The sequence below is a fragment of the Tenebrio molitor genome, chromosome 2 (assembly GCF_963966145.1).
Source record: "Tenebrio molitor chromosome 2, icTenMoli1.1, whole genome shotgun sequence".
NCBI classification, from domain to species: Eukaryota; Metazoa; Arthropoda; class Insecta; order Coleoptera; family Tenebrionidae; genus Tenebrio; species Tenebrio molitor.
Window position 1 is genome coordinate 33,081,722 of NC_091047.1, and position 22,937 is coordinate 33,104,658.

Here is a 22,937-nt window from a genome sequence, read left to right on the forward strand (position 1 = left end):
TAAATTAAAGGCCAGTTTGTAGAAAAAGAATTAAATATTTAATTCGAATTAAATTTTAATGCGCAATTAACCCATGAAACCGAGACTTCGATTGGTTGAATCTGATCACGTGTTCAGTTACTGGCCCTAAAACCTCTGCAATTTTTAGTATTTTATATTTTATATATTTTTTGGCAGACTATAATTAAATTTTATCGTCGTGTATAAAATTCTACATTTTTTTACAGCATTGTGGATTATATCTATCGGGCAAACAACGTTAAAAAAACCGCGATTTTTATTCTACCTCTGTGGTGGTGTGGAAAAGAATACATAACAAAGAATAGAACAGAGAAGTATTTGGCTAAAAGTAATAGCATCAGGTAGTAAAATGGAAATTAGCTTGGTGCAGAGAGAACTCGGCCGGCCCCTTGGTCCTAGTCCCAGCTCAACTAATGGGTGTTGTAAATCATGGGCTGCTGATATTGTTGGTTGCCATCATCACACTTTCGAATAATGAGTTTCGTTTTTTTTCCCTCGTAAGTCAGAATTTAACCGATTTCAAGAAAAACGAAGATTTCTCCACATTAGATTATACATTCATGATTACAATGAGCTAGTTTAGAACTCAAACAAGTTAAAAATGAGACCGCTACGAGTAATTTTGAAATTGCAATTGTTTAATCGTAACGACCAATTTATTGCCTTAATCGAAAAATCAATATTTCTCCTCATTTGATTAAGTCAAAAGGAACCGATAGAACCGTCGAGCAACTTTTCAACTTCAAATTTGAAGTTTTTAGGAGTAATTTGCGTTTACATTGGTTTAGTATAGGGCTACGATTTCGAGATGAGGACCCTTAAGTTATGGACATGTTGAAAATGATAAGGATTTTCGTGCGAAGCCGTTGTTCTTTCACCTTCCCACCATAAACGACTCGATGACACGGAATGCGGTGAAAATTAATTTGAGTTTTCGAAAAAATGGTAAATAGAAAAGTAATTTGTTTTAATAAGTTCTATTACCGTTTAATTTTCTTAACGTATTTCATAACACGCTGTATGGTGGGATGAAAAAAAATTAGAAAAACCCAAAGTGGCGGCAATTTGAGAAGGTGTCAAAGAAATCGGGCGCTTGGACATCTGAACGTCAGCGTCTTTACATTTTTGCCCTATTTTTAGAAGTACTCATCCGAAACAGAGATCAATGAAAAAGTGTTTGTAGCAATAGCCTAAATATCGAGCGATCAAATTAATTTGTAATCGAGTTATCCATGAATCCGAAAACGTATGTCGTCACTTGAACTCCACGCTCCAATAAACACAGCGCCAAACACAGGTTAAGTCGTTCAAAGAGCCAATTTCCGCCGATGAGGGCGCCACAAAACGGACGCTTCGCTAAAAATAATAATACGCAATATAGCAAAGAAAAACAACACTAAACACAAAAACGACGAACAATAAGGAAAAATGCACGAATTGTATTTCAAAGCGGCAAAAAACAAGGAGTTTTTTGACTTCAAATTTAAAATGTCATTTGAAGAAAAATTATCGGTGGCAAAAACTTTAAGATGAATAATATCCCCACTCTGCGGGGATCACTCAAACTACACTTTTGAACAGGCCGGTTATACAGTAGGTCGTGACTACTGCAATAAAAACGTGCAGAAACCCAAAACCCGTCGGACGAATCTTTATTTGGGTAAAGTCTAATTCCAGTTTAAGAAATAAACATTTTCAATAATAATTATCGATAATATCTGTTCACGTTGGAATGAACATCAGTGGTGCAAATGACCTGACCTGTTACTATGACTCATATGAAAGTTAATGCCAAATGTGTGTAGTGATTTGCACTACTGGTGTTCAATCCAACGTGAACAGGATATAGAAAGAGTACAAAAAAATTTAATCTATATTTTGATGGATTTCTTGCACTTGTTTTAGTAAATATTTAAGACTCTAGGGGCCGATTTCACCAACGCCAGTTAACGTTAACTGTAGGTTAAAATGCTTCGTTACTTTAGTTACCTATTGTTGTAACAATGTTTATGTCTATTTTAATCTGTAGTTAAATTTAACTCACGTTGGTGAAACCGGCCCTAGATGACAACAAATACACACCGCAAAACAATTTCTTAAATTATATAGCAAATGGTCTGCAAACATTTCGTATAAATGGATTAAATGAAATTTTAATGAAGATTTCAACCCTAGTTTGAATGATAATTAATTGTTGCACTGCTTGTGTTAATTTTTGTTGATTGTATGCAAGACATTGCAGAACCATCTCGTTTACCACATACTTTAGACCGAATCAATCAATGACTGTAACTCCTTATGTTGGTATGTGCAAAATGGATTTCACACAATTCATTCTCGAAAGGATAACAGAGAAAAAAAAATTAAGTGAAAGGTTTGAATTTTACATGTATAAACATATGTGATGCGACAATTGTTCTACGGTGTATATATTACTTCTATTGTATTTGAATATAACTTTAAAATGTTCCTCGTACACTGTTAAACGGTTCCCGTCATAATATTCTTTATATTCACATCGAAGGATCTGAAAGAATACTTTGTAAATGATTAAAGTCGCATTCAAGAACTCACTTTGAACAGATCTGCTCTCCTGGTATGTAAAATGGATTGCAGACGATATCGGCATATTCGGAATGTAATTTTCTAAACATCTATAAAAACAAGTCGCTTAATTTCATTAAAATATTTTTTGTTGGTACTTTACTCACTGATCTAATTTCATTGTCCCGTAGCGCCATATTTGTCGAATCTACAACGATAATGAACTTAATCTTTGTATTTGTAATGTATCCATACCTAAAACCCTTTAATGAATACCAACAAACAACGAATTTGGTATTTATAGTGGCGGCCGGGGAAAATGAGAATGACTTAAATCACTCTGGGCTGTATTCAAAAAAACTGTAATGGTTATCATTATAAAGATTTACGATAGGGCCAAATTTTTGCCTGTCACCACCTGCAAACAAAACCCTTCTTAAATCGTTCCTTCTAAGAACACAGGCATTCAAAGAAATCGGTCCCTGTCGTAAATCTTTATAATGATAACCATTACAGATTTATTTAAATACAGCCCAAAGTAATTTAAGTCATTCCCATTTTCCCCGGCCGCCACTATAATCTTGCATTTTAGGGATCTGAATCACTGCGCATGTGCCAAACTCGTGGCCTTCACTGTGCAAGCGTATGAACAATTGAACATGTCTAATTTAAGTCATGTTTAAATTTAATAAAGGTGTCGTGATACGGCCCACCGTATGTGAAGAATAAAAACAAGAGAAACGTGATAATAGTGTACAGTTGCGGCCGTTGAAAACTCAGACACTTTGACAACGCCAAACTTTTAGCTTTGTAAATGGTATTGAAAGTGATGTTTCTCAAAATGTCACTCAAACATTATCCACATTAATTTCTCTCGCAATGGCTCTTATACTCACACCGTCCTTCGGTCAAACACATTTTTGCAAATCAGATAATTGCGGCATTTCAAAAGTTACGCGCGATTCTGACCTAATATGTCAAATACTGACACTGACTTTATAATCCTTGATGAAAATCCTGTTTACGCTAATCAAATTTCGGAATTTATACAGAGCGTTTAAATCTTTCCTGAGTGAGATTTCAACGGCCGCAACTGTACCTATTTTGTGATTTTTGTGCTCGATTCTCGCCCATGCGCAGTACGCATTTATTCAGGTCCCTAAAATGCAAGATTACCACGAATTCTATTATTTAATCTTACACTTTGTGTGTTTCTAACGAGTAAAGCATTCCCAAGTAGAGTTCTCTGCTCTCATTGGCTGATTGACCTTTATTAGCCGGCGGATTCAATTTTTCCTCCACGATATCCAACGAAGATAGTACTTTGTACTGAAAGCTCAGTTCCTCGTCCGGGTTCAAACAACAAAAGTACTTGGGAGAGTTCTGGAAATATTTGAGGTCAGACGCACGACTTTATTTTAGTGGTAAAGCTACCAATTTGTGTGTTTACCGTCAGTTTGACATCAAAACAGTGACAATCGAGTGACCACTTTCACACGAGATAAAAATGTTGGTTGTGCATAATTAGATTAGACTGACTGTGGGGCCAGTACAGGTGGTTCGAAACACACAAATTGTTGCAAGTGAGTTGCTTACATCTTTCCCGATAATCGCCACACAAACCGCCATGTTGCCTCGTGTCGGATCACGGGGACCACGTTCGTACCGCAGCGATAAACTCGTGTTGAACTGAAGCGCCTCCACACGATGGACAATTTACACTCGGAGAGAAGCAACGAAAAAGCTTTCGTTCGTTTTGTCAACCTGACCGAAAGAACTATCGAAATTGTGTGGATCAACTTTACTGGGTCTTATGTTAGTTATCAACTGCTCGAGAAAGGGCGGTTCGTCGATGTGAACACTTATAAGAAGCACCCCTGGATCGCTATAGACCACCACACCAGAGACAGACTGCACATCGACAAAAAGTTCGTGTACTTCCCCAAGACGACAAGAGAATACTTACGAGAGCGACGCCCAGACAGGGAGTTTCCGATGGAGTTTGAGAGAAGAATTCCCGCGATTGTGACGATTCCGGTGTTCAGTTTACGACACACGTGTCTACTGGGCGTGAGAAATATGCTGAGGCGACCGGAAGATGTGGATTTTTTGGAGTTGCCCAAAAAAATTGAATGTGATCTCAAACAAGTGATAATTCAACGGAACAAAGAGATGTAATGAAAGCGTGAGCGGACTCAGTTTTATACGCATTTGTAATTGCATGCAAATGTTTAGATAAGAAGTTTTATACTCAAATGATACTTAAATATAGGCTTTATGTTGCTCTAAAATTGGAGATGTTTTGAAATGTCGAATCGCTGTAACATACACAAAATGTATTTAAGCAAGGATATTTTTTATTTACTAAAGCAATAAAAAGAAGTATGAATTTATGCAAATAAATCACTGAATCATAGAGTTAGAGTTTTATTTAATTAATTTTCTGTACTTCACAAAAATAACAATAGGAATTATTGACAGACACAAAACATTTATGTATCTGTACTACCCATTCCTCTTTCAAAGGAAATGAAATGACGTACCTACCTTAAAAATGAATCAATTTTTGATAAGAACTTGATAAGATTTATCTTGTTTTTATCATTTCCTTTAGATCAGTGGCGTTCTAGATAAAGATACTTTAGTGTTAGACAAAAGTAGTCCAGAAAAATGACTATTTTCCACATTTTCCTTTTCGTTTTTCTTCTGCATTTATCCAAATCGCAATCGGAATTCGGTCAACTAGAAGTCGTCTCGGATCTCCTACCTCAAGATTGTTTTGACCTAAACATGAATTACGATTCAGCTGACGGTCTGCCTCAATGTGTTGACTTCGGAACAACACAGAACGGTGAGTTTGTCATATATGTAACAAACACTCTTAAAACCACTTGGACCCGTAGAGGTTTGCACCACTTACTGGGGGGACACCAGGTACAAAGACATAATATCTAAGCCAACATGCGCAAAAGATGGTAAATTCGGTCCCAAGCAGTGTAAAGGGGATCGAAGGACTGGGAGGTGTTTCTGCTTTAGTGCCGAAGGAAAGAGAGTATTTGGACAGCAATGGTGGAGCAAAGCCGATAACATGACTTGCGGTAGTGCTCTTTTTTCCTAAAAAGAGAAATAGTTTTAATTTGAAGTTGTAGCTTGCAGTCGGAGAAAGGCAGACATGAATGACGAGTCCATCTACTTCAACAGTTTGCACTGTAACAGCATGGGCAATTACGAAACCTTGCAGTGCGACTTCGTAAGTGAGCAGTGTTGGTGCGTCGAAGAAATGACCGGAGAACTGACTTCGCCGGTGGTTCCAGAGAAGGCCAAATTTAAACTTGCTTGTTGTAAGAGGCACTAAACTATAATATAATTTGCACATCAACAACACGTTCAAATAACAGTGCTCTTTACTCAATCACAAACTACTTTTCAAGATATTATTTTACTGATTAAAAACAAATTTCAGTGCACACTTTGTTGCAAAATCCTATTAATAGCTTGCAGTTAACTATGAACTCGTCAAGATTTAACTCAAATTTGCAGACAACTCCCTCACCCTTGGTAGCCAATACCTTCGGCAGTGTGAGAGCCAGAAGTACGCTCAGAGTCGAATCGAGTACAAACTGAAACTGCACGGAACCAACGCCAAGTACGCGGACTTCGTTTGCGATGACGATGGCAGCTTCGGCGCTTACGCTATTTTTGACGGCGCGTAAGTCAACCTTCCACGTCCACCAGTCCGCGACTCTTAAACTGACCGCTTAGCTTGACGTACTTATTTGTTACATTCCAGGACCTTCTGCACATGGCGAGATAACACTAAAATCGGAACGTTTCAGGCGGGAGACGACCGCTCCACCGTAAATTGCAGTAAGTTGAGTGCTTTGAGCTTTCGCTGTTGCAAAAGTGTGTTTTAGATTGCGCCAGGGACTCGAAAATCTTCGAGGAGGTCGGGAACGTCCAAAATCAGAAATGTGATACTCAGGGGAATTATGTTGAGTATCAAAAGCCGGGATCGGTGGCCTATTGCGTTGACCTTGACGGATACAAGAAATCGAAAGCGGGAGATGCAGTGCTAAATTCAGAGAATTGTACTTCGTACTACGCTTATCATTAGACGTGTTATAAAAAAAACCCTAATGTTTATTATACAGGTGTCCCCAAAAAAAATGGGAACACGTACCTACTTTTTTTAAATAATTCTGATAGAGATTTTCATTCTGAAAACAACAATGTTATCACAAGTACATATAATCTCACATAAAAAAAAAAGTGTGTGCTTAAGACCGTACGACAGAAGTGAAAACTTCTATGATGTTCCTAATACCTGACTGAAGGAACCTATCCTCAGAGAGGTTGTCCTCAAGAAATATTGTTGAACAAGGTTGGTTTAACTTCTCTTATTAAAAGAAGAACAGAACATTCCGACTTGTTTCTATTTAAAGTTTTATATGGTGTTCAAGAATGTATTTCCCTTCTTCAACAAATTTCTATCAAAGTTCGCAGGAGTAACGCTAGAAACTCTAACACTACGCTACAACAAATAGATCCGGCGCGAAAGTATCAAATATTGGCTGTAACTTTTTAATTTGACAATTTATGAAAAAATGTTTAATATAAAAGTTGATTGGTATATTATCCTGCATCATATGGTCTTTCTAGTTTGTTCCTATCTTCTTTTGTTTCGCTGCTATGGCAACCAACTTTGGTTTTTTAAATAGCACCCATACATTTTTTGTGTGATTTTCAAACAAGCGTATCTTTCTGTATTCACAAATACAGTTTTGCCATTATGGGGAAAAAGAATTAAATTTAAAAAAAACAAAGGTGATAAAATTAACTTACTAAGTAATAAAATGCAATATCAAGAATGTTGACAATTTTTGTTGAACGTCATGCATGATAATAAACCAAACAATTTTTATATTAAGGATGAACTGGACTAACAATCTCAGCAAAAAGTTGCGGAATTCTTATAATGCTATGAAACGTTTATTACGAGAAATCAATGTTTAAAAAAACAGTTTTTAATTTTTGGAAACGAATTGTAACGAGTTGCAAGTAAATTTTGTGTTTATTTTCTTGATATTTAGATAATTACTTACATGTGATTTTACAATCTTTTGACTAAGACTGTACGTGAAAGTAAACAAAAGCACACTGAATTTCAATTTTCATTGATTTCTGTTAAAGTTCTTAACGTAACTGTAGTAAAACGTGCGATATGAGTGTAATCTTGCATACCGACGTCAATTATATGCATTTTGTTCACTTTTATTGAAATTAAAACAGATACATAACCTCAAAAACCGTGTTTTTCCACATATGATTAGCGATTACATGGAAAATCCTCGACCAACTTTTTTTGTAAATTTATTAGAAAATTCTACGATATCGATACTTTATGTGTGAAAAATTTAAGAAAAATTGGCCATTTTGAAATATGTTTTTTTATCACTTTTTATGCGACCATTGCTCGATTTCTCATAAGAACACGTGTAAAATATCCCGAAACTTTAGAAGGTAATAACTTTAAAATTCCTCGATCTATTTTTTTTAAATTTGGCACAGTACTTCAGAATGGATGAAAAGACTATTGTACCAATTTTAAGCAATTTTCGCCATTTTTCAATGTTACTCCAGTTCATCCTTAAACATTTTTTCATAATTTTTCAAATTAAAAAGTTACAGCGATTATTTGATACTTTTGTTTCACTCGGTATATTATTATGTATAAAGTTTTATAATGATGGGGATAACAAAATACAATAAAAAGATACATTAAATAAAAACGGACAAAAGCCAAATCAATGTATTGATGTTTAAAAAGTGCAACCTTTGTTAAATAGTAGGTACTTAGTTTATTTAACGAGTTTGTGTGTAAATTGCGATTTTTTTGGCATGAGTGCCAAAAAAGGCCCAATTTACACACGAACGAATTAAATACAACGTTTTTTGTTCGACGAGCCCCTTAAAGGCTCCAAATCGCTTAAAATCTTTAAAATTAGCTTGACGTTTCGTTTTGATAAGTTAAGACAAGTTGCTTTGTGAGACCTGTCAGCTAGAGCTAATCGTGAGTAAAAATGAATACCTTTGAAGAAATGACCGACATGCTACATGTCAGATCTGAACTCCATTCGCGGTACGGAAACAGCGTCAAATTCTTTGCGTAACAAATGCTCTAGCAACTTGATTTTATTCGCTTTTCCATTAAAATGTCTCAATTATTATTTATTAAACTTTAAACATTTTTATTTCTTCAAAAGTTTTCAAAAAACAAATAATATTTTTATATAGCAATGTTTAGAAAAATAGTGACTTTAAAAATAAGTAATGAAAAACATATGTCACAATTTAAAATAAGAAAGTTAAATATCACCCCACTTAAACTGCTTCTTTAAAAAATAAATATTATATGGCAGTTCATAGCCCCTTAAACGCCTTTTCATTTGATATATCGCTTATTGAAATCGGACAAGAAATAAAGTTGCTAGAGCATTTAAAAAAAAAATTGGATCACCTGTATAATCAATACCCCTTTTACCATTTGGTGTAGGGGTTCATTATTAATTTTACTTGTTTTATAAGTTATCTTAAATTATTTAACTATGGACAAATCCGGACCAGATTCTTTTATCTTGCGCTAGCTTTCTCGCTTTTCTCCAATTTAAGCCTCGTCTTTCCATAACTTTGGCAATTGTTCTGTTCCAAGACTCGGGCGGCCTTCCCCTTCCTTTTTTGGTGTTTATTCTTGCGTCCCATATTCTTCTGACTTGCCTTGTATCTGCCATTCTGGTTAGGTGTCCATACCATTTCGGTTGATTTTTCTCAATTGTTGGTTCCATTCCTAATTCTTCTCTTATGTCATCATTTCTTTTATGGTCTCTTTTTGTTATTCCTAGTGCTCTCCTGTGGTATTTCATTTCGATTGCTTGTATTCTGTTTTTTTGTCTCTTTGTTATTACCCAAGATTCACTTCCAAATGTCAATACTGGACGAAATATTGTTTGGTACACAGTCATTTTGGTCTTTCTGCTAATTTCTTTTTTTCCTATAAAAGTTTTGCCTAGTGAATGGTATAGTTTTGTCGCCGCCGATATCCTCTGGTTTATTTCTGTATCTTCCTTCCCCTTGTTGTTTATTGTGACTCCCAAATACTTGAATTCATTGACTTGTTCGATTTTTGTATCTTTAATTTCAATATCTACAGTTTTCTCTTCTTTTGTTATTTATTACCATTATTTTTGTCTTTGCTATGTTTATTTTCATCTGTTGTTCTGTCAATACTTTGTTCCATGTGTTGAGATTGTCTTGGAGTTCTTTCTCGGTAGACCCAAATACAAGATCGTCGGCAAAAGCACATCCAGAAATTTTAACTGTACTTACTTGCTTCACTTTTTCTTTGGTCTTTTTGATTATTTCGTCCATCATTATTATGAATAGTAGCGGGCTCAGCACTCCTCCTTGTCTAAGTCCATCTACGGTTATGAATTCCTTCGATCTGTTGTTTTTACTCCTGACATAGTTACCTACGGCTATTTTGATACAAACTTTTTGTAGCTGTTATAAGTTGTCGGTCTATTCCTTTTTTTTCTAAGCATTCCCATACTTTTCCCCTTGGTATCCTGTCGAACGCCTTTTCTAAATCTATGAATCCTAGGTTTGGTTCTGAGTTCTTCTGAATTGTTTTGTATAATATGCTCTCTTTGATTGTGAAGACGTGGTCTTGGATACTGTGGCCTTTCCTAAATCCGCTTTGTGAGTCTGTCATTTGTTCTTCTATTTCTCTTGTAAGTCTTTTTTCTAGTATCCTTTCGTACGTCTTTGCTACTACACTCAAAAGTGTGATACTTCTGTAGTTGTTGCAGTCTAATCTATCCCCTTTTTATATATTGGTATCATCAGTACTCCAATTTCCCAGTCGTGTGGAATTTTGCCTTCAGCCCATCTTTCCTGAATATCTCCAGTAATATTTGGGTGCCGTTTCCTCCTAAGTGTTTTATCATTTCTGGGGTGATTCCATCGTGTCCTGCTGCTTTTCCATTTTTTATACTTTTTATGGCTTCTTGTACTTCTGTTAATGTAATCTCGTTGTCGCTATTTCTCTCGTTATTTATTTCTGTTTTGTTCTTCCTTCCTTCTTTTACTGTTTTTTCTGTTGATTCTCTGTTTGGTTTTGTAGGGTTTAGTAGTTCTTCGAAGTGTTCCTTCCATCCTTCCATAATCTTATGCTCTTCTGTTAGTACTTCTCCTTCTTTGGTTTTAATGCTATTGATTATAGGCTGTTCTTGTTTCGCCGTTTTCAGATTTTTTAGTACACGGTAAAATAGTTTCTGGTTTTCATTTTTATTTTTTTCCATTTTTCTTCCAAAATCTTCCCAGGATTTCTGTTTTGCTTCTATTACTAAATTTTTCACCACTTCTCGTTGTCTTTTGTAACTCATATAGGACTCTCTTGTTCTTGTGTTTAAATATATTGCCCATTTGGTTTTCTTCTTCTTGATTTGTTTCTTAATTTCTTCATTCCACCAAGCTCTTTGTTTTTTATTTTTATTTATTACTACGGTTCCGCAAACTTTTCTGGCTCCTTCTTGTAGTATTGTTTTGAATGTTTGCCACGCTTCTTCTATGCCCATTTGTTCTTATTTTTCTTTTGTCTGTTCGATTTTTTGTTCTACATTATGACCTAAAATGGGTCAGTGACAGCACCGGGCTCTCAGGGGGTTTTTCGGGGCAAAGGGCGTGGGTTAGGATATGAGCGCCAGGCAACTTTTCTGAGCTGGTTTAGACTTGTCCAGCTGCCGGGACAAGTGCTCAGTTTTTACTCGTCGGAGGGAGTGGAAAGCAAATTCTTTCTGAACGTTAAAAAAATAAATTTATTCAGTGATCACTCCAAAAGCAGGTTTCAGTGATTTCGTACTAGTTCACACGAATGCGACAATGGTTCGCTTGTAACTATTTAATGAAAATTGGAAAATGTGGAACCAGTACTTTCAGATGGCCTTAATCCTAATTACTTGGTCGTAACCAGAAAAGCTTTTCCTTCACATGTGACCGAATCTTAAACTAAACAATGGCTTCTTCGACGAAATAAAAGGTATTTGTTCCTTGATGAAAACTTTCCGAACTTAAGCTTCCTTTTGATCGAGTTAACAAATGAAAGAAAATTTATGAAACCCAAGGTCAAGATTGGGGTATCACCTTGACGAATAATGAAAAATTGATCCTGATAAGAAAGTTTAAAATCGGTGAAGTTCCGAAAGGTTGAATTTGACAATATTTCTAAATTGACTTTGAAAATTGAATCTGACTGAAAAGGTTTTTACAAAAAATTCTTAATATAAGCAAAGTATTAAATAATGTTGAATGTACAAAAAATGATGAACGTGAGAAGCGGGAAATTCGAGGCGTTCCTTAAATTTTTACAATGCCGCAGTAAAAAAATGGCGACTTATGCCGGGTATGTTGTCTGCTCGTATAGCGTCCTTTTGAGTTGCGGTACGGTACGGTTCCTACATGATGGCGTCACGGCGTGACCTTGACGTTTTGTCTTAAACATTTGGCCGAAAAACGATATGTGGCTGACGGTACTGATGGCGATACGAATGACGATACGGGACTTCAGCGGCTATACGAACAATAGCCCTAAAGAACGATGATCCTAACGAAAGATGATCCTAACGAACGATCACCCTAAAGAACGATGATCCTGACGAACGATCACCCTAAAGAACGATGATACTGAAGATGTTCGCAGATGATTCCGATGCGCTTAGGACTCGCCGAGATACGACTACGCTTGCGACATCAGGCGCGGCATCACAGCGTGATCCTGACGTGTCCTCACAAAATGGACCATAAGCGAACGACGGTACGGAACTGGAAGAACGGTGATCGAACTCCACGAACTACTCCTTTCCGCTGAAAGGGGGTGCTCCACGATAAATTTTGAAGGAGGACTTTCCGGTACTCCTTCACGGTACGGTACGGTAACCTGGCTCGAACTATCTCTTTCCGCTGAAAGGGGCTGCTCTACGATAATTTGAAGGAGAACTTTCCGGTACGATACGGTAAACTGGCTCGAAGTACCCCTAATAGACGAAATTAATGATGCGAAATCGCTAATGAACGATAATTACCTCTATCTCACTAGATGACGAGGGGTCTCTCGATATCGGTAAAGCGGTAAAACGGTAATCGGTACGGTAAATCTTCGGGCTCTTCGACGGCCCCGAAGCCTGGCAGCGCCGGACGATAAGCACCATGGCGTCGGCAATCCGCTCTCGGGGATGATTGCGGATCCCGAACGCCACGCACGTAATTCGCAGCTCGCGACTTGCGGCACAGCCGCCCGCTCGGCGGTCGCCGACCGAGTCCCCTGATTTCCGCTCACGATAGGTTTTTTTATTACCCTCGTATCTAGGAGCGCAATACGAAATATCTGGACCTTATTTTCCGCTGCAATAAGGCGTCCCGGTAATTGCACGAACAGCGCATCTTGATGACTATTTCCGGTGGTACTACACGTGCGCGCTAAATGACAGATGGTCGATCATGGCGCCGGTTTGTTTACGTTGGATTTTCACCGACCGGGAAATTCACTGATGTTGAAGCGGTAATGTGTCGGTGAGTCCGCGCGTATCTCACGATAGATGGTAACGGCCATTTTCCGCAGGATCTCAAAAGGTTGAACACCACGAACCAAGGGAGAAGGTTGGGAAAAAGAAGAGAAGAAGATAACTTTCCGGCAAGTTACGGGAACAAAAGGGAATCGGAACTAACTTTGCCGTACGGTTACCCGAGCTGAGAAGAAGAAGAGAGGAATTGAAGGAAAAGGAGAGGAGAAAGAAGAAAAAAGAGAACGATAAAAAGATAGGCCGCAGCTAGACAGCCTAGAGGCGTAAAGCCACCTCAGCCTTAAATTTAGGGGCCAACGTGTGTTGTTCCAGCCGCCCCAAAAATGGCTGGCACAGTCTCTACAAAATGAAAACTCTAAATGAAACCGCGAAAGAAAATTCTGAACAAACGAAAACCGAAAGTGAAACTGAAAGCGAAACGATAAACAAAAAATGAATCCTGAACCGATAAACTAAAAAATGAACTGATTGACGACACAAACAAAACTGAATGATCTCGAAATGAGCGTTCCGAAAAAGGTTACGGCAGGGTGGGCTCGTCGCGTCGTCATGTGCCGTGCGTTATCTGCTAGCTCCAGGTCTTTGAGCAGCGATCTGATTGTCCCGCGAGCAAAAGTAGGACCTCTTGGCCTCCTACCCCGGCCAAACGAATAGTGGCATTTTGACATGCTACAACATATTCTTTATATTTTTCAGCTTGCTCTTTTTCTTGTAGCTTATACGTTTTTGTAGCTTCATGGCATGGTTTCGATTTATTCCTTGCTCTCTTTTCCGTATCTTGTTTCGTTCCGTCTGCTATTTTCGCTACTAACATGTAATGGTCGCTATAGATTTCAGGTCATCTTTGGACATTAGCGTCTTTTATCATTGTTCTTTTATCTTTTGTTCCTTTCTACTATTATACCGGGTGGGGCATCGTATACGCACACGCGAGAAATCGCGACTTCTAATTAAATAAAATTGGCGAAATTTTATATACCTGACTAATTATTGATAAGGTATATTTGAGAATTTTTAAAATTTTTTTTGTTAATAAATAAGGCCGTAACAGTTTTATTAGTTTTCTGAAATTAACTGTTAATTTACCTATAAAGTTTTTACACTAAATGAATCTGTATCTGCTAGCCCATCAAACCCTGATGGCATAATTACAAATTTTGACTTGGTTAGCTAAATAATTCGCTTTTTTATTTAAACGTAAACCAGACGGGTGATTTACGGCACAATGGTATAATTTCCCAACAAAAGTATAGCCGACCGTTTTAAACCTTTTTGCCATAAAATTGACAGTTTCCATTGTAGCCTAAATTTACGACAGCACAAGTGGCAGGTCATAAATAAAAATCATTTTGAAAGTTGAAATGTAAAACTGCCTTTAATTCAAAATCTAATTGGTATTTTTTTCCGTAGATTTCGTAAATAATTATAGGAAGTGAATCTGTATAGGTTAGTATAAAAATCAGAATTTGACTTTTTGGTTGAAATTTACATTTTAATTTTTTTTGGCTTTGTTTGTAAGTGAAAAATTATCAAAAAATTATGAAATGTACCTTACCAATAGCCAGGTAAGTCTGAAAAATTTCGACAATTTTATTTAATTAGAAGTCGCGATTTCTCGCGTGCGCGTATACGATGCCCCACCCGGTACAGGTGGTCCCGATATAACCTGCCAGAAGAAATCCAGTAATAGGTGACGATGAGTAGAACTCATACACAAAAAATGTTTCTAATAGAAGTCTTTTGGTTTTCGAGATAAAAATAATTGAAAATTTGGTCAAAATTTGCTGTACGCTAATGAGTTAATCGGTTTTAAAAAGGTAATTCTGGTTACTTGGCTGCAATTTCTTTAGCAACGGTACCTGTAACACCTATGACATTTGTCAAGTTTAATTTTAAATTTGCGAATCCTTCAAAAAGTTATGAAATTCACAAAACAAGAATACGCTGATTTGCATTTACTCTATGGCGAAATACGTTGTAATTCAAGACCGGCAAGGCGACCATACGGCGAACGTTTTCTTGAAGGAGTCCTTCCGTCCCGTTGTACTTTTGTGGAGCTACATCTGCATTTATGTGAGGTTGGTTCTGACTGATTCCAATACGATGGCGTCCCCGATCCTCCATTTAACTCCTCTGGATTTTAATTTTTGGGGCCACACGAAAGATTTGGTATACGAAGTTGAAATAAATCCAAAAGGCCAACTCCAGAAACGCGTAACAGACGCCGCGAACCACATTCGTAAAAACCCAGAAATGCTGAATTCTGTTTATGAAAATTGGTACCGGCGTACTCAAATGTGCTTAAATGCCAACAGAAGGCACACAGAACATTTATTATAAAATCATTTTTCTAGTCTAGTTTACCTTTCATTAGTTAGTAGATATTCTCAGTTAGAGTTGAAAGTACGAATATGTAAAGTGTAAATAAATTTATTCAATACATTATTTTGGCTATTTAACCACAATTAAGACGATACCCTTATTACACAGTTCTTCCACAATTTTGCACACACTACCTCTACATTTATTTACACATTGAAGAACACCACTTTATTTATTACTCATTCATCTCAGTCTACAAAATCAGCTTTTGCACCTAAATAAGCTGGTGAATTAACGCACACAGTGTACAGCGTTTTTAATAAATGTCATTAATTTGATTTAGTTTGTCAGATTTGAGATGTGTCATAAACGATTCAGGTACCTATGTTGCTTAGATACTGTCATCCTTACAAACACCAACAATTAATTCCTGAGTAGGTACGTATTTTTGTCGTCAGCAGCGTCGAATGGGTATGGATAGGGGTTAATTTATCCCCATCGTTTTGGACCTAATGAAAAGGGGTTTTTTGGAGTTGTTAGATCATTCTAATGACCCAGAATTTTTTTGGCAGCTTATATCGGGACCACTTGTATAACCTATAATTGATTTTTCTGATCGGCTTTGTAAACTTCTCTTGTTATTTTATTTATTTCTTTGCGTGTATAAGAGGTGTTTGCTATGATTAAGTCGTTTTCTATGCTATGTTCTATTAATCTCCGTCCATTACCATTTCTTATACAGGTGTCCCAGAACTCGCGGATCAAACTTACAGTGCGTTTTCCTTGGTGATAACTGAAAGCAATAGCGTTAAAAAAAAAGGACAGGGTATAATCGATTTTTTGTAATGAATAATTAAAGTTGACCAATCAGAAGGACGCTGCTAATTTGAATTTCACGTAAATTTAACCAATAGTTTGAATTGCCTAGCAACATAATTCTAGTAAGAATAGTATGGAATTTCAAGTAAATGTTTGGGCAACTGTGAAGATTTTGACAACGTCAAGTTATAATTTGATTCGAAATTGTCAAACTTCATATTGAAATCATGAATACAGCTGCAGAGTATTCCGAAATGCTCATACTTTATGGAGAGTGCGGGCGCAATGCACGTGAGGATGCAAGAGAATATGCAATACCTTTTCCACGACGTTTGCCATAACGTATTTCTACGGTTGGTGGATCCTGCTGGAGACACTGGATCCTTGGTGTCTACATGACAAGAAATTGGTGGTCCCCCGCGAGAAATTAGAACTCCAGAGACTGAAGATCCTGTTCTTCAGTCCTTTGATGACGACGGTAGAAGAAGTATATTTGAAGAACTATATTTACCGCGAACCTATCAATATTTTAGAAGAACTGAATGACCAAATTCACGAAGTACTGGCTACTGTTGTTCCTAATATGCTTAGACTGGCAAGGGAAAATTTAATAAAACGAGCTCGCCTATTCCTTCAGATGAAAGGTGGTCATTTTGAAAACTTGTTATAAATTATTCTTTTAATTTTGCATGTTTTTTATTTCATTTGTTGCATTCTACATCGTTTAAGTTATAAAATTTGATCTTAAATTTTTACTAATAATGATGCTAAAATAAATAGGTTAGTTCAATCCAGTTTTGTCATCTTTCTTTCAGAACTGCCACTATGCTTGATCTGTTGTTCAAAACCTACGTGTAACTCCAGCTTTTTTGCAATGTCAAGAATGTTCCTAAAAGCCTTTTCTTTCATTTCGACGATGACGAGTCCCGCTAGTGTAGTTGCGCTAATACGTTGCAGATGCAGAGTGTATGCACAGGAGTCAGGATAAATTTCTTGTGATTCCGATTCACTTCACAGGCCCTACAAATTTTACTTTTTACTAAGATTTTTAAGGTAGTAATATTACTCATTTTAAGCTACGTCGCCATTTTACCTTCCATCAACAAAAACAAAGGTTCAATTCATCATATTCCTCCCGTCAATTTCCCATACCCCTCAAGGTTACAATTGCTCTGGAAATTTTCACTCATAACAAACCATATTTCATTCATTGCCGGAAGAAGGAACTTCTAGCGTTCCCTGATTTAGATTCTATACATTTGTTAATCTGACTTTGGCGAAATTATCCCATTTTTGGTTATTTCAAAAGCAGCTGTCACTTTTGACGTCTGCTCCGACAAGTCGACCAGATAAATATTGAAAATAATTTTATGAATTATCGAATTATACGTTGCTTGGCAATTTAGGGTACTCAATTTTCTCATAAAGGGAAAATTAGATCGAGCTCTATTGGTCAATTTGATTAATTCATAACTAAAAAACTGTTCCACCCTGAATATTTTTCTAAACGTTTTTTACCTTCATTACCATCAAGGAATATACAGTTTAAATTTGATCCGCGAGTTCTGGGACACCTGTATTTTCTCCATGTTTTCCTATTACTTTCATTGTGGTATTATCCTTTTTTCCAACTCTTCCGTTTAGGTCTCCTATGACGAATACTGTTCCATTACTTTTTTCCACAGCTAAATTCATTTCTTCCCAGAATTTATCTTTTTCTTCTGTATTTTTCGTCTTCGTTTGGCCCATACGTTATTATTCTTGTTATTGGGTTTCCTCCATTCTTCGCCTCAACTTTTATTATTCTCTCTGATATGTATGTTCATCCTAGTATTTTCTTTCTCCATTTCTGGTTTATCAGGCAACCCACTCCCGCTTTTGCTCTTTCATTTGTCGGTACTCCGCTGTAAATTAGGTAATACCCGTTTCCTACTTCTATTGATCCTTGTCCTTTTTTCTTTGTTTCCGTGATTCCCAGAATCTACTTTTAATTTTTGGCATTCTTCTGTTAGTTCGTTCTCCTTTCCGCTTAGTCCTCTTATGTTCCATGTTGCCAATTTCCAATAATTCCTTGAGTTATCCTTATTTGGTGTTCCTTTTCCGTGCCGTGTCTTTTCCATTTTCTGATTTCCGTGTATATGTTTATCTAGTTTTTTGAATCTTGAGGTCTTTTGACTTGTTCTTTTTGTTCTTCTAGTTGGTATGTCTTGCTGTTCCATGTCCATATTTTTTCGTTTATTGTTAGTTTCTTGTAGCCGATTCTTACTTTATTCCCTTTTTCTTTTTCTGCATTTGCCTCTTCACGTATCCATCCTTGTATATCTCGTTCTTTTTTGGTGAGGTCATATTTACTCACTTGTCTTACGTACATTTCCTTATTGATTTTGTATACACTTTCAATCTCGACGTCTATCGCCAAGTTATTTTTCATCCACTCTTCTAGTTTTTTCTCCAACGTTTCATTTTTTTTTCTTTCTTCAATTCCATTCCATAAATTACTATGTTGTTCTTTTTCTGGTGTCTTTCCATTTGTTCTAGTTTATCTTTCATGTATTGCATTTTGGTCTTCATTTCATTGTTTTCTCTCTTTATCTCTTTGTTTTCTTCAGCGAGCTTGTCTAGTATCTCATGATATTTGTGGTTTTCTTTTCGGATCTCCTTCACTTCTTCCATGAGTTTTTGGATCATGTTTTTCAGGTCTTCCATTTCAGTGTCGCTTCTCTTTTTCATCGGCGGTGTTCTGACTGTCTTTTTGCTTTTCTTCTTTATGTCGTTGTTCTCTTCTTCCTCTCTTTGTCTTTTCTGGCTATCGTCTGTTGAATACCCTTCGACGTCACTTTCTTCTTGTTTCTTCATTTGATTTTATGCAGCACCTTCTACCGTTTTCTTGCTTTATGTGTGCCTATATCAGAGCAGTAAGGGGTTTTCTTCCGATTTCTTTCTTCGTACGAGAAAAAACTTATCTGCTTTTTTTGTTTCTTGCCGGTCACTTTGCGATAGAGTTCTGCTACCGATTTTTACAGTATATTTTACGTTTATTCGTTTGGTTCTTTGTTCCTTCCTCTAGTTTTTCCATTAACACTATCGTCTTTTATTACTTTCACTATCACCACTGTCTTTTGGCTTTTATTTCTGCTCGCAACGGCCAAATTTTTGGGTTGATTGCGGAACGAAAATCACCGTGTTTACTCAACTTTAATTCGACTACTTTTCCATAGTCATAATAACCCTTTGCAAAATGAGCTATATTAATTTATCAGTCTACCCAATCTCCTACCTGGTTTCTTATAGTTATTAAGGTATCAAGGGTGTTATAAGGTTGATAACCCGCGAGGTCGGCAGAGTGAAACACGAGGGCCTCCGGCCCCAGGGGAATACGCCGCCCGACGTGCATTCAAAACTTAATGTCCGACTCGTTTCGTGTGTTTTTGAATTGACAATGATTTGATTAATTTATACCTATCAGTCAAAATTTGGTCGTAATTAAGCAACGAAGACCTTATAACGCCCTAGAGCCTGTTATTTGAAGATAATGCCCTAGGGGATTATTTCTCTAATAACGTATCAGAAAACTGTGTCATTATCGTTCAATAATAACACAATAGGACATTAACATTTCTTAAATAATTTGTTATGAAGATTTGAAGAAAATAGCTATTTATGCACCAAGGGCGTTACAACGCCCGGAGAACGATGAATCCAGCTCGAGAGCTTTAGCCCGAGAGATGGATATCGTTCGATGGGCGTAATCATTCGGTGACGCCGTGGTGCATACAAGATTTTATTTTTCATTATACGTTTTCTTAAAAAAAAAAAAAAATGGCATCTTTGCAATTTTGAATTGATGAGGGCGTTATGAATTCATTACGCCCGCTTATCTATACAGTGTGGAAACTACTTATGGAATAAATTCAGTAATGTCGAAACTAATAACATTTGTAAAAAACGCTGACACCGGTCAATTTTTATTTCTGATAGTGCTTATTTTAAGTTGCTTCACTTGTTCATGACGTCATCCATTTTTGAGTTACGACGTCATCACCAATTTTTTTAAATGGGAACCCCCACTTTTTTCTTCTGTTTCTGATAGATCTTCCTACTACCTAAACGATGAATAAGAAAAATTGGTACATTATATAACAATTTTTTTGAGAAAATGACAAATTTTACTTCAAAAATTTGATGTAAATTTTGATGTAAAAATTTTAACTGACCTCAAACAAAAACAAACAAACATCTAAGCTTAACAATAAAATGTAACCCAAATGTTGAAATTGCCTCCCGCCAACTATTTGGCACTCACAGACACTTTGTACACTGCGCTCAATAATGTTAGGGCTGATTTGTTCCATTTCAGCGAAAATTCTCTGCCGTAAATCTTCTAAATTGTTTGGTCTATTGAAATAAATCTTCTATTTTAAATAAATCCATATAAAAGAATTTTTAAAGTGAAAATTAAATGAAATTTTTGAAGTAAAATTTGTCATTTTCTCAAAAAAATTGATATGTAAGGTACCAATTTTTTTCATTCATCGTTTAGCTAGTATGAAGGTCTATCAGAAAGAGAAGAAAAAAGTAGGGGTTGTCATTTAAAAAAAATGAGTGTGACGTCATAGCTCAAAAATGGATAACGTCATGAACAAGTGAAGCTACTTAAAATAAGCATTATAAGAAATCAAAATTGACCTGTTTCGACGTTTTCGACAAATGTCATTAGTTATGAAATTAGTGAATTTATTCCATAAGTAGTTTCCACACTGTATATTAATACGTGAAGGAAAACCTTTGTACCCCTTTTTAAGCAAATTGCGCGCACGGAGGCTTGTGAGATTTGGCATAGTTAAAGTTTATGTGGAGAAGGAGTGCAGAAAGATAAAATTTATGTATAATATACAGGGCGTCCCCAACAAAACAGACAAATCCATAGCTCTCTTATTTATTGGAGGATTTTAATTATCTATACACCAAATTAAATGGCTGTGAATAAGCTACAAAATGGCGTACTAAATTCACGTAAAACCCAAAGTGCTTCAAGGTTAAACTGTCAAAATATTTTTTTGAAATACGGACACATACTTTTTTTTAGTAATTCTGATAGAGATTTTTATTCTGAAAATAACAATGTATGACATGTGTAATCTCATATAAGAAAAAAAAATAACACTACATTCTGAAACAAATAACGAGCACCAAGCGAGAAGCTATCAAAATTCATTGCGTTACAATGTAATAAATTAACCAAATTAAGTCAGTTGGAAAAACAAATGACAAATATGTAATAACATTTGGGATTGCACGTACAGAGCGCAGTTTAAGCATCGACGATAGTTGCGTTTTTTAACTTTTTTTTTGTATTTTGGGTAGGTAAGTGTACATTTGTGATACACTGTTCTTTTTAGAATAAAAATCTCTATCAGAACTGTTAAAAAAATTATACCGGGTGTAGATTTGGTTTACGAGACATAGGATTTTACATGTAAAAATAAAGAGTTTCAATTATTGGCTCCCCTAACAATTTTATGGCAAAATAGTTAAAATGAAAGTTAGAGAGAATTAAAATTACTGTCTAATTCCAATCTTAGTTTTATTCTAACATCTTGTGGTACTGAAAGAAAAGCAAGAAAAGAGTTAACACAAAAATACTAAGAAGTACTACTAGGCATGAAATTTTATTTTTTTCTTTAAATGGTATTATGGAGAATCTTCTTTAAGAAACTTCCAAGCAACATTTGCTTCAGGTTTCTCAGACCGACCAATTTCAGCCGTAGAAACAATTCGGAGAATTGGAGAGAAGTTTGAACATCTAATGGAAGATACCTTTTCATTCGTCCTGTAGTCCTGTACGAGTTCATTTGAAGGGCAGATCAAAAGAAAATTAAATAATAGTGAAACCATCCGACAAATAATTTTAGAAGTCAAATTTCATTGCTTGTACTGCTTTTTAGTATTTTTGTCTTAACTCCTTTCTTGCTTTTCTTTCAGTACCACAAGATGTTAGAAAAAAACAAAGAGTGGAATTAGACAGTACTTTTAATTCTCTATAACTTTCATTTTAACCATTTTGCCATAAAATTATTAGGGGAGCCAATAATTGGATCTTCTTATTTTAACATGTAAAATCCTATGTCTCGTAAACCAATTCTACACCCGGTATGTTCGCATTTGAAAAAATGTTTTTTGACAGTTTAGCCCTGAAGCCCTTGGACCTATATGTTAGTTAGTATTGAAAGTTAATTGCACGTTTTACTGATCAGAAACTTAAATACAAAGGAAGCATTAGACTGTGGAACAAGAATATGCATCAAGTTTATGCATCGCAATGCTATTGATTGCGAAGTTTTAACTGGAACCGAACGCAATAAGAGAATTTTTATTCCACGTATAAATTTAACATATTCAGGTACTATTTTACCATTTAATTTTCAAAGAAGTCAATTTCCAATTATAGCTGCATTTGCGATGACAATAAATAAGTCCCAAAAACAAACATTCGAAAAAATTGTAACTTTATTGAAGCAGCCAGTTTTCAATTGTACGTCGCAGCAAGTGGAGTTCGATCATTCAATGGTTTGAAATTTTATATTTCCGAATATAACG

The 22,937-nt window shown here is 36.1% G+C and overlaps 4 protein-coding genes and 2 long non-coding RNA genes across 7 annotated transcripts; 3 read left to right on the forward strand and 3 right to left on the reverse strand.

The window, feature by feature from the left end:
* Positions 1–1,657: 1,657 nt before the first annotated feature.
* Positions 1,658–4,976, reverse strand: LOC138122799 (trafficking protein particle complex subunit 2-like protein). Its single transcript, XM_069037099.1, has 5 exons — positions 4,162–4,976; positions 3,767–3,948; positions 2,733–2,820; positions 2,596–2,675; positions 1,658–2,548 (listed from the first exon to the last, which is right to left on the reverse strand). The coding sequence occupies exons 1-5, from the start codon at positions 4,192–4,194 to the stop codon at positions 2,503–2,505; spliced, it is 429 nt and encodes a 142-aa protein (XP_068893200.1). The 5' UTR covers positions 4,195–4,976; the 3' UTR covers positions 1,658–2,502.
* Vhl (von Hippel-Lindau) lies at positions 4,273–4,743 on the forward strand. The gene has a single exon (XM_069037951.1). It carries the CDS (start codon positions 4,273–4,275, stop codon positions 4,741–4,743), a length of 471 nt encoding a protein of 156 aa, XP_068894052.1.
* Positions 4,977–5,164: 188 nt separating the features above from the next.
* On the forward strand, positions 5,165–6,762 carry LOC138122798 (uncharacterized). The gene is made up of 6 exons (XM_069037098.1): positions 5,165–5,416; positions 5,469–5,663; positions 5,715–5,906; positions 6,106–6,274; positions 6,356–6,432; positions 6,480–6,762. Exons 1-6 carry the CDS (start codon positions 5,236–5,238, stop codon positions 6,677–6,679), a joined length of 1,014 nt encoding a protein of 337 aa, XP_068893199.1. The 5' UTR covers positions 5,165–5,235; the 3' UTR covers positions 6,680–6,762.
* Positions 6,763–11,418: 4,656 nt separating this feature from the next.
* LOC138122800 (uncharacterized) lies at positions 11,419–12,941 on the reverse strand. Its single transcript, XR_011156629.1, has 2 exons — positions 12,702–12,941; positions 11,419–12,653 (listed from the first exon to the last, which is right to left on the reverse strand). It is a non-coding gene; the product is annotated as an uncharacterized lncRNA (long non-coding RNA).
* A 163-nt stretch (positions 12,942–13,104) lies between these two features.
* Positions 13,105–14,048, forward strand: LOC138122801 (uncharacterized). 2 transcript variants are annotated; one of them, XR_011156630.1, is made up of 2 exons: positions 13,105–13,188; positions 13,238–14,048. It is a non-coding gene; the product is annotated as an uncharacterized lncRNA (long non-coding RNA). The 2 variants fall into 2 exon arrangements; XR_011156631.1 differs by having other exon boundaries at positions 13,110–13,184.
* A 4,438-nt stretch (positions 14,049–18,486) lies between these two features.
* Positions 18,487–19,196, reverse strand: LOC138123311 (uncharacterized protein PF3D7_1120000-like). Its single transcript, XM_069037952.1, has 2 exons — positions 18,840–19,196; positions 18,487–18,789 (listed from the first exon to the last, which is right to left on the reverse strand). The coding sequence occupies exons 1-2, from the start codon at positions 19,194–19,196 to the stop codon at positions 18,487–18,489; spliced, it is 660 nt and encodes a 219-aa protein (XP_068894053.1).
* Between the last annotated feature and the right edge of the window lie 3,741 nt (positions 19,197–22,937).

Excerpts from the sequence above, each read along its gene's own strand:
- LOC138122799 (XM_069037099.1), bottom strand. The coding sequence starts at position 4,194 with ATGGCGGTTTGTGTGGCGATTATCGGGAAAGAT. Across the intron at positions 2,821-3,766 it reads TCGTTAGAAACACACAAAGT|GTATGGATACATTACAAATA; the intron begins GTAAGATTAAAT and ends AAAGGGTTTTAG. Across the intron at positions 2,676-2,732 it reads GGGACAATGAAATTAGATCA|ATGTTTAGAAAATTACATTC; the intron begins GTGAGTAAAGTA and ends TTGTTTTTATAG.
- Vhl (XM_069037951.1), top strand. The coding sequence starts at position 4,273 with ATGGACAATTTACACTCGGAGAGAAGCAACGAAAAAGCTTTCGTTCGT.
- LOC138122798 (XM_069037098.1), top strand. The coding sequence starts at position 5,236 with ATGACTATTTTCCACATTTTCCTTTTCGTTTTTCTTCTGCATTTATCC. Across the intron at positions 5,417-5,468 it reads CTTCGGAACAACACAGAACG|AGGTTTGCACCACTTACTGG; the intron begins GTGAGTTTGTCA and ends TTGGACCCGTAG. Across the intron at positions 5,664-5,714 it reads AGCCGATAACATGACTTGCG|CTTGCAGTCGGAGAAAGGCA; the intron begins GTAGTGCTCTTT and ends TTGAAGTTGTAG.
- LOC138123311 (XM_069037952.1), bottom strand. The coding sequence starts at position 19,196 with ATGAAGAAACAAGAAGAAAGTGACGTCGAAGGGTATTCAACAGACGAT. Across the intron at positions 18,790-18,839 it reads ACCAGAAAAAGAACAACATA|AAAAAACTAGAAGAGTGGAT; the intron begins GTAATTTATGGA and ends GAAACGTTGGAG.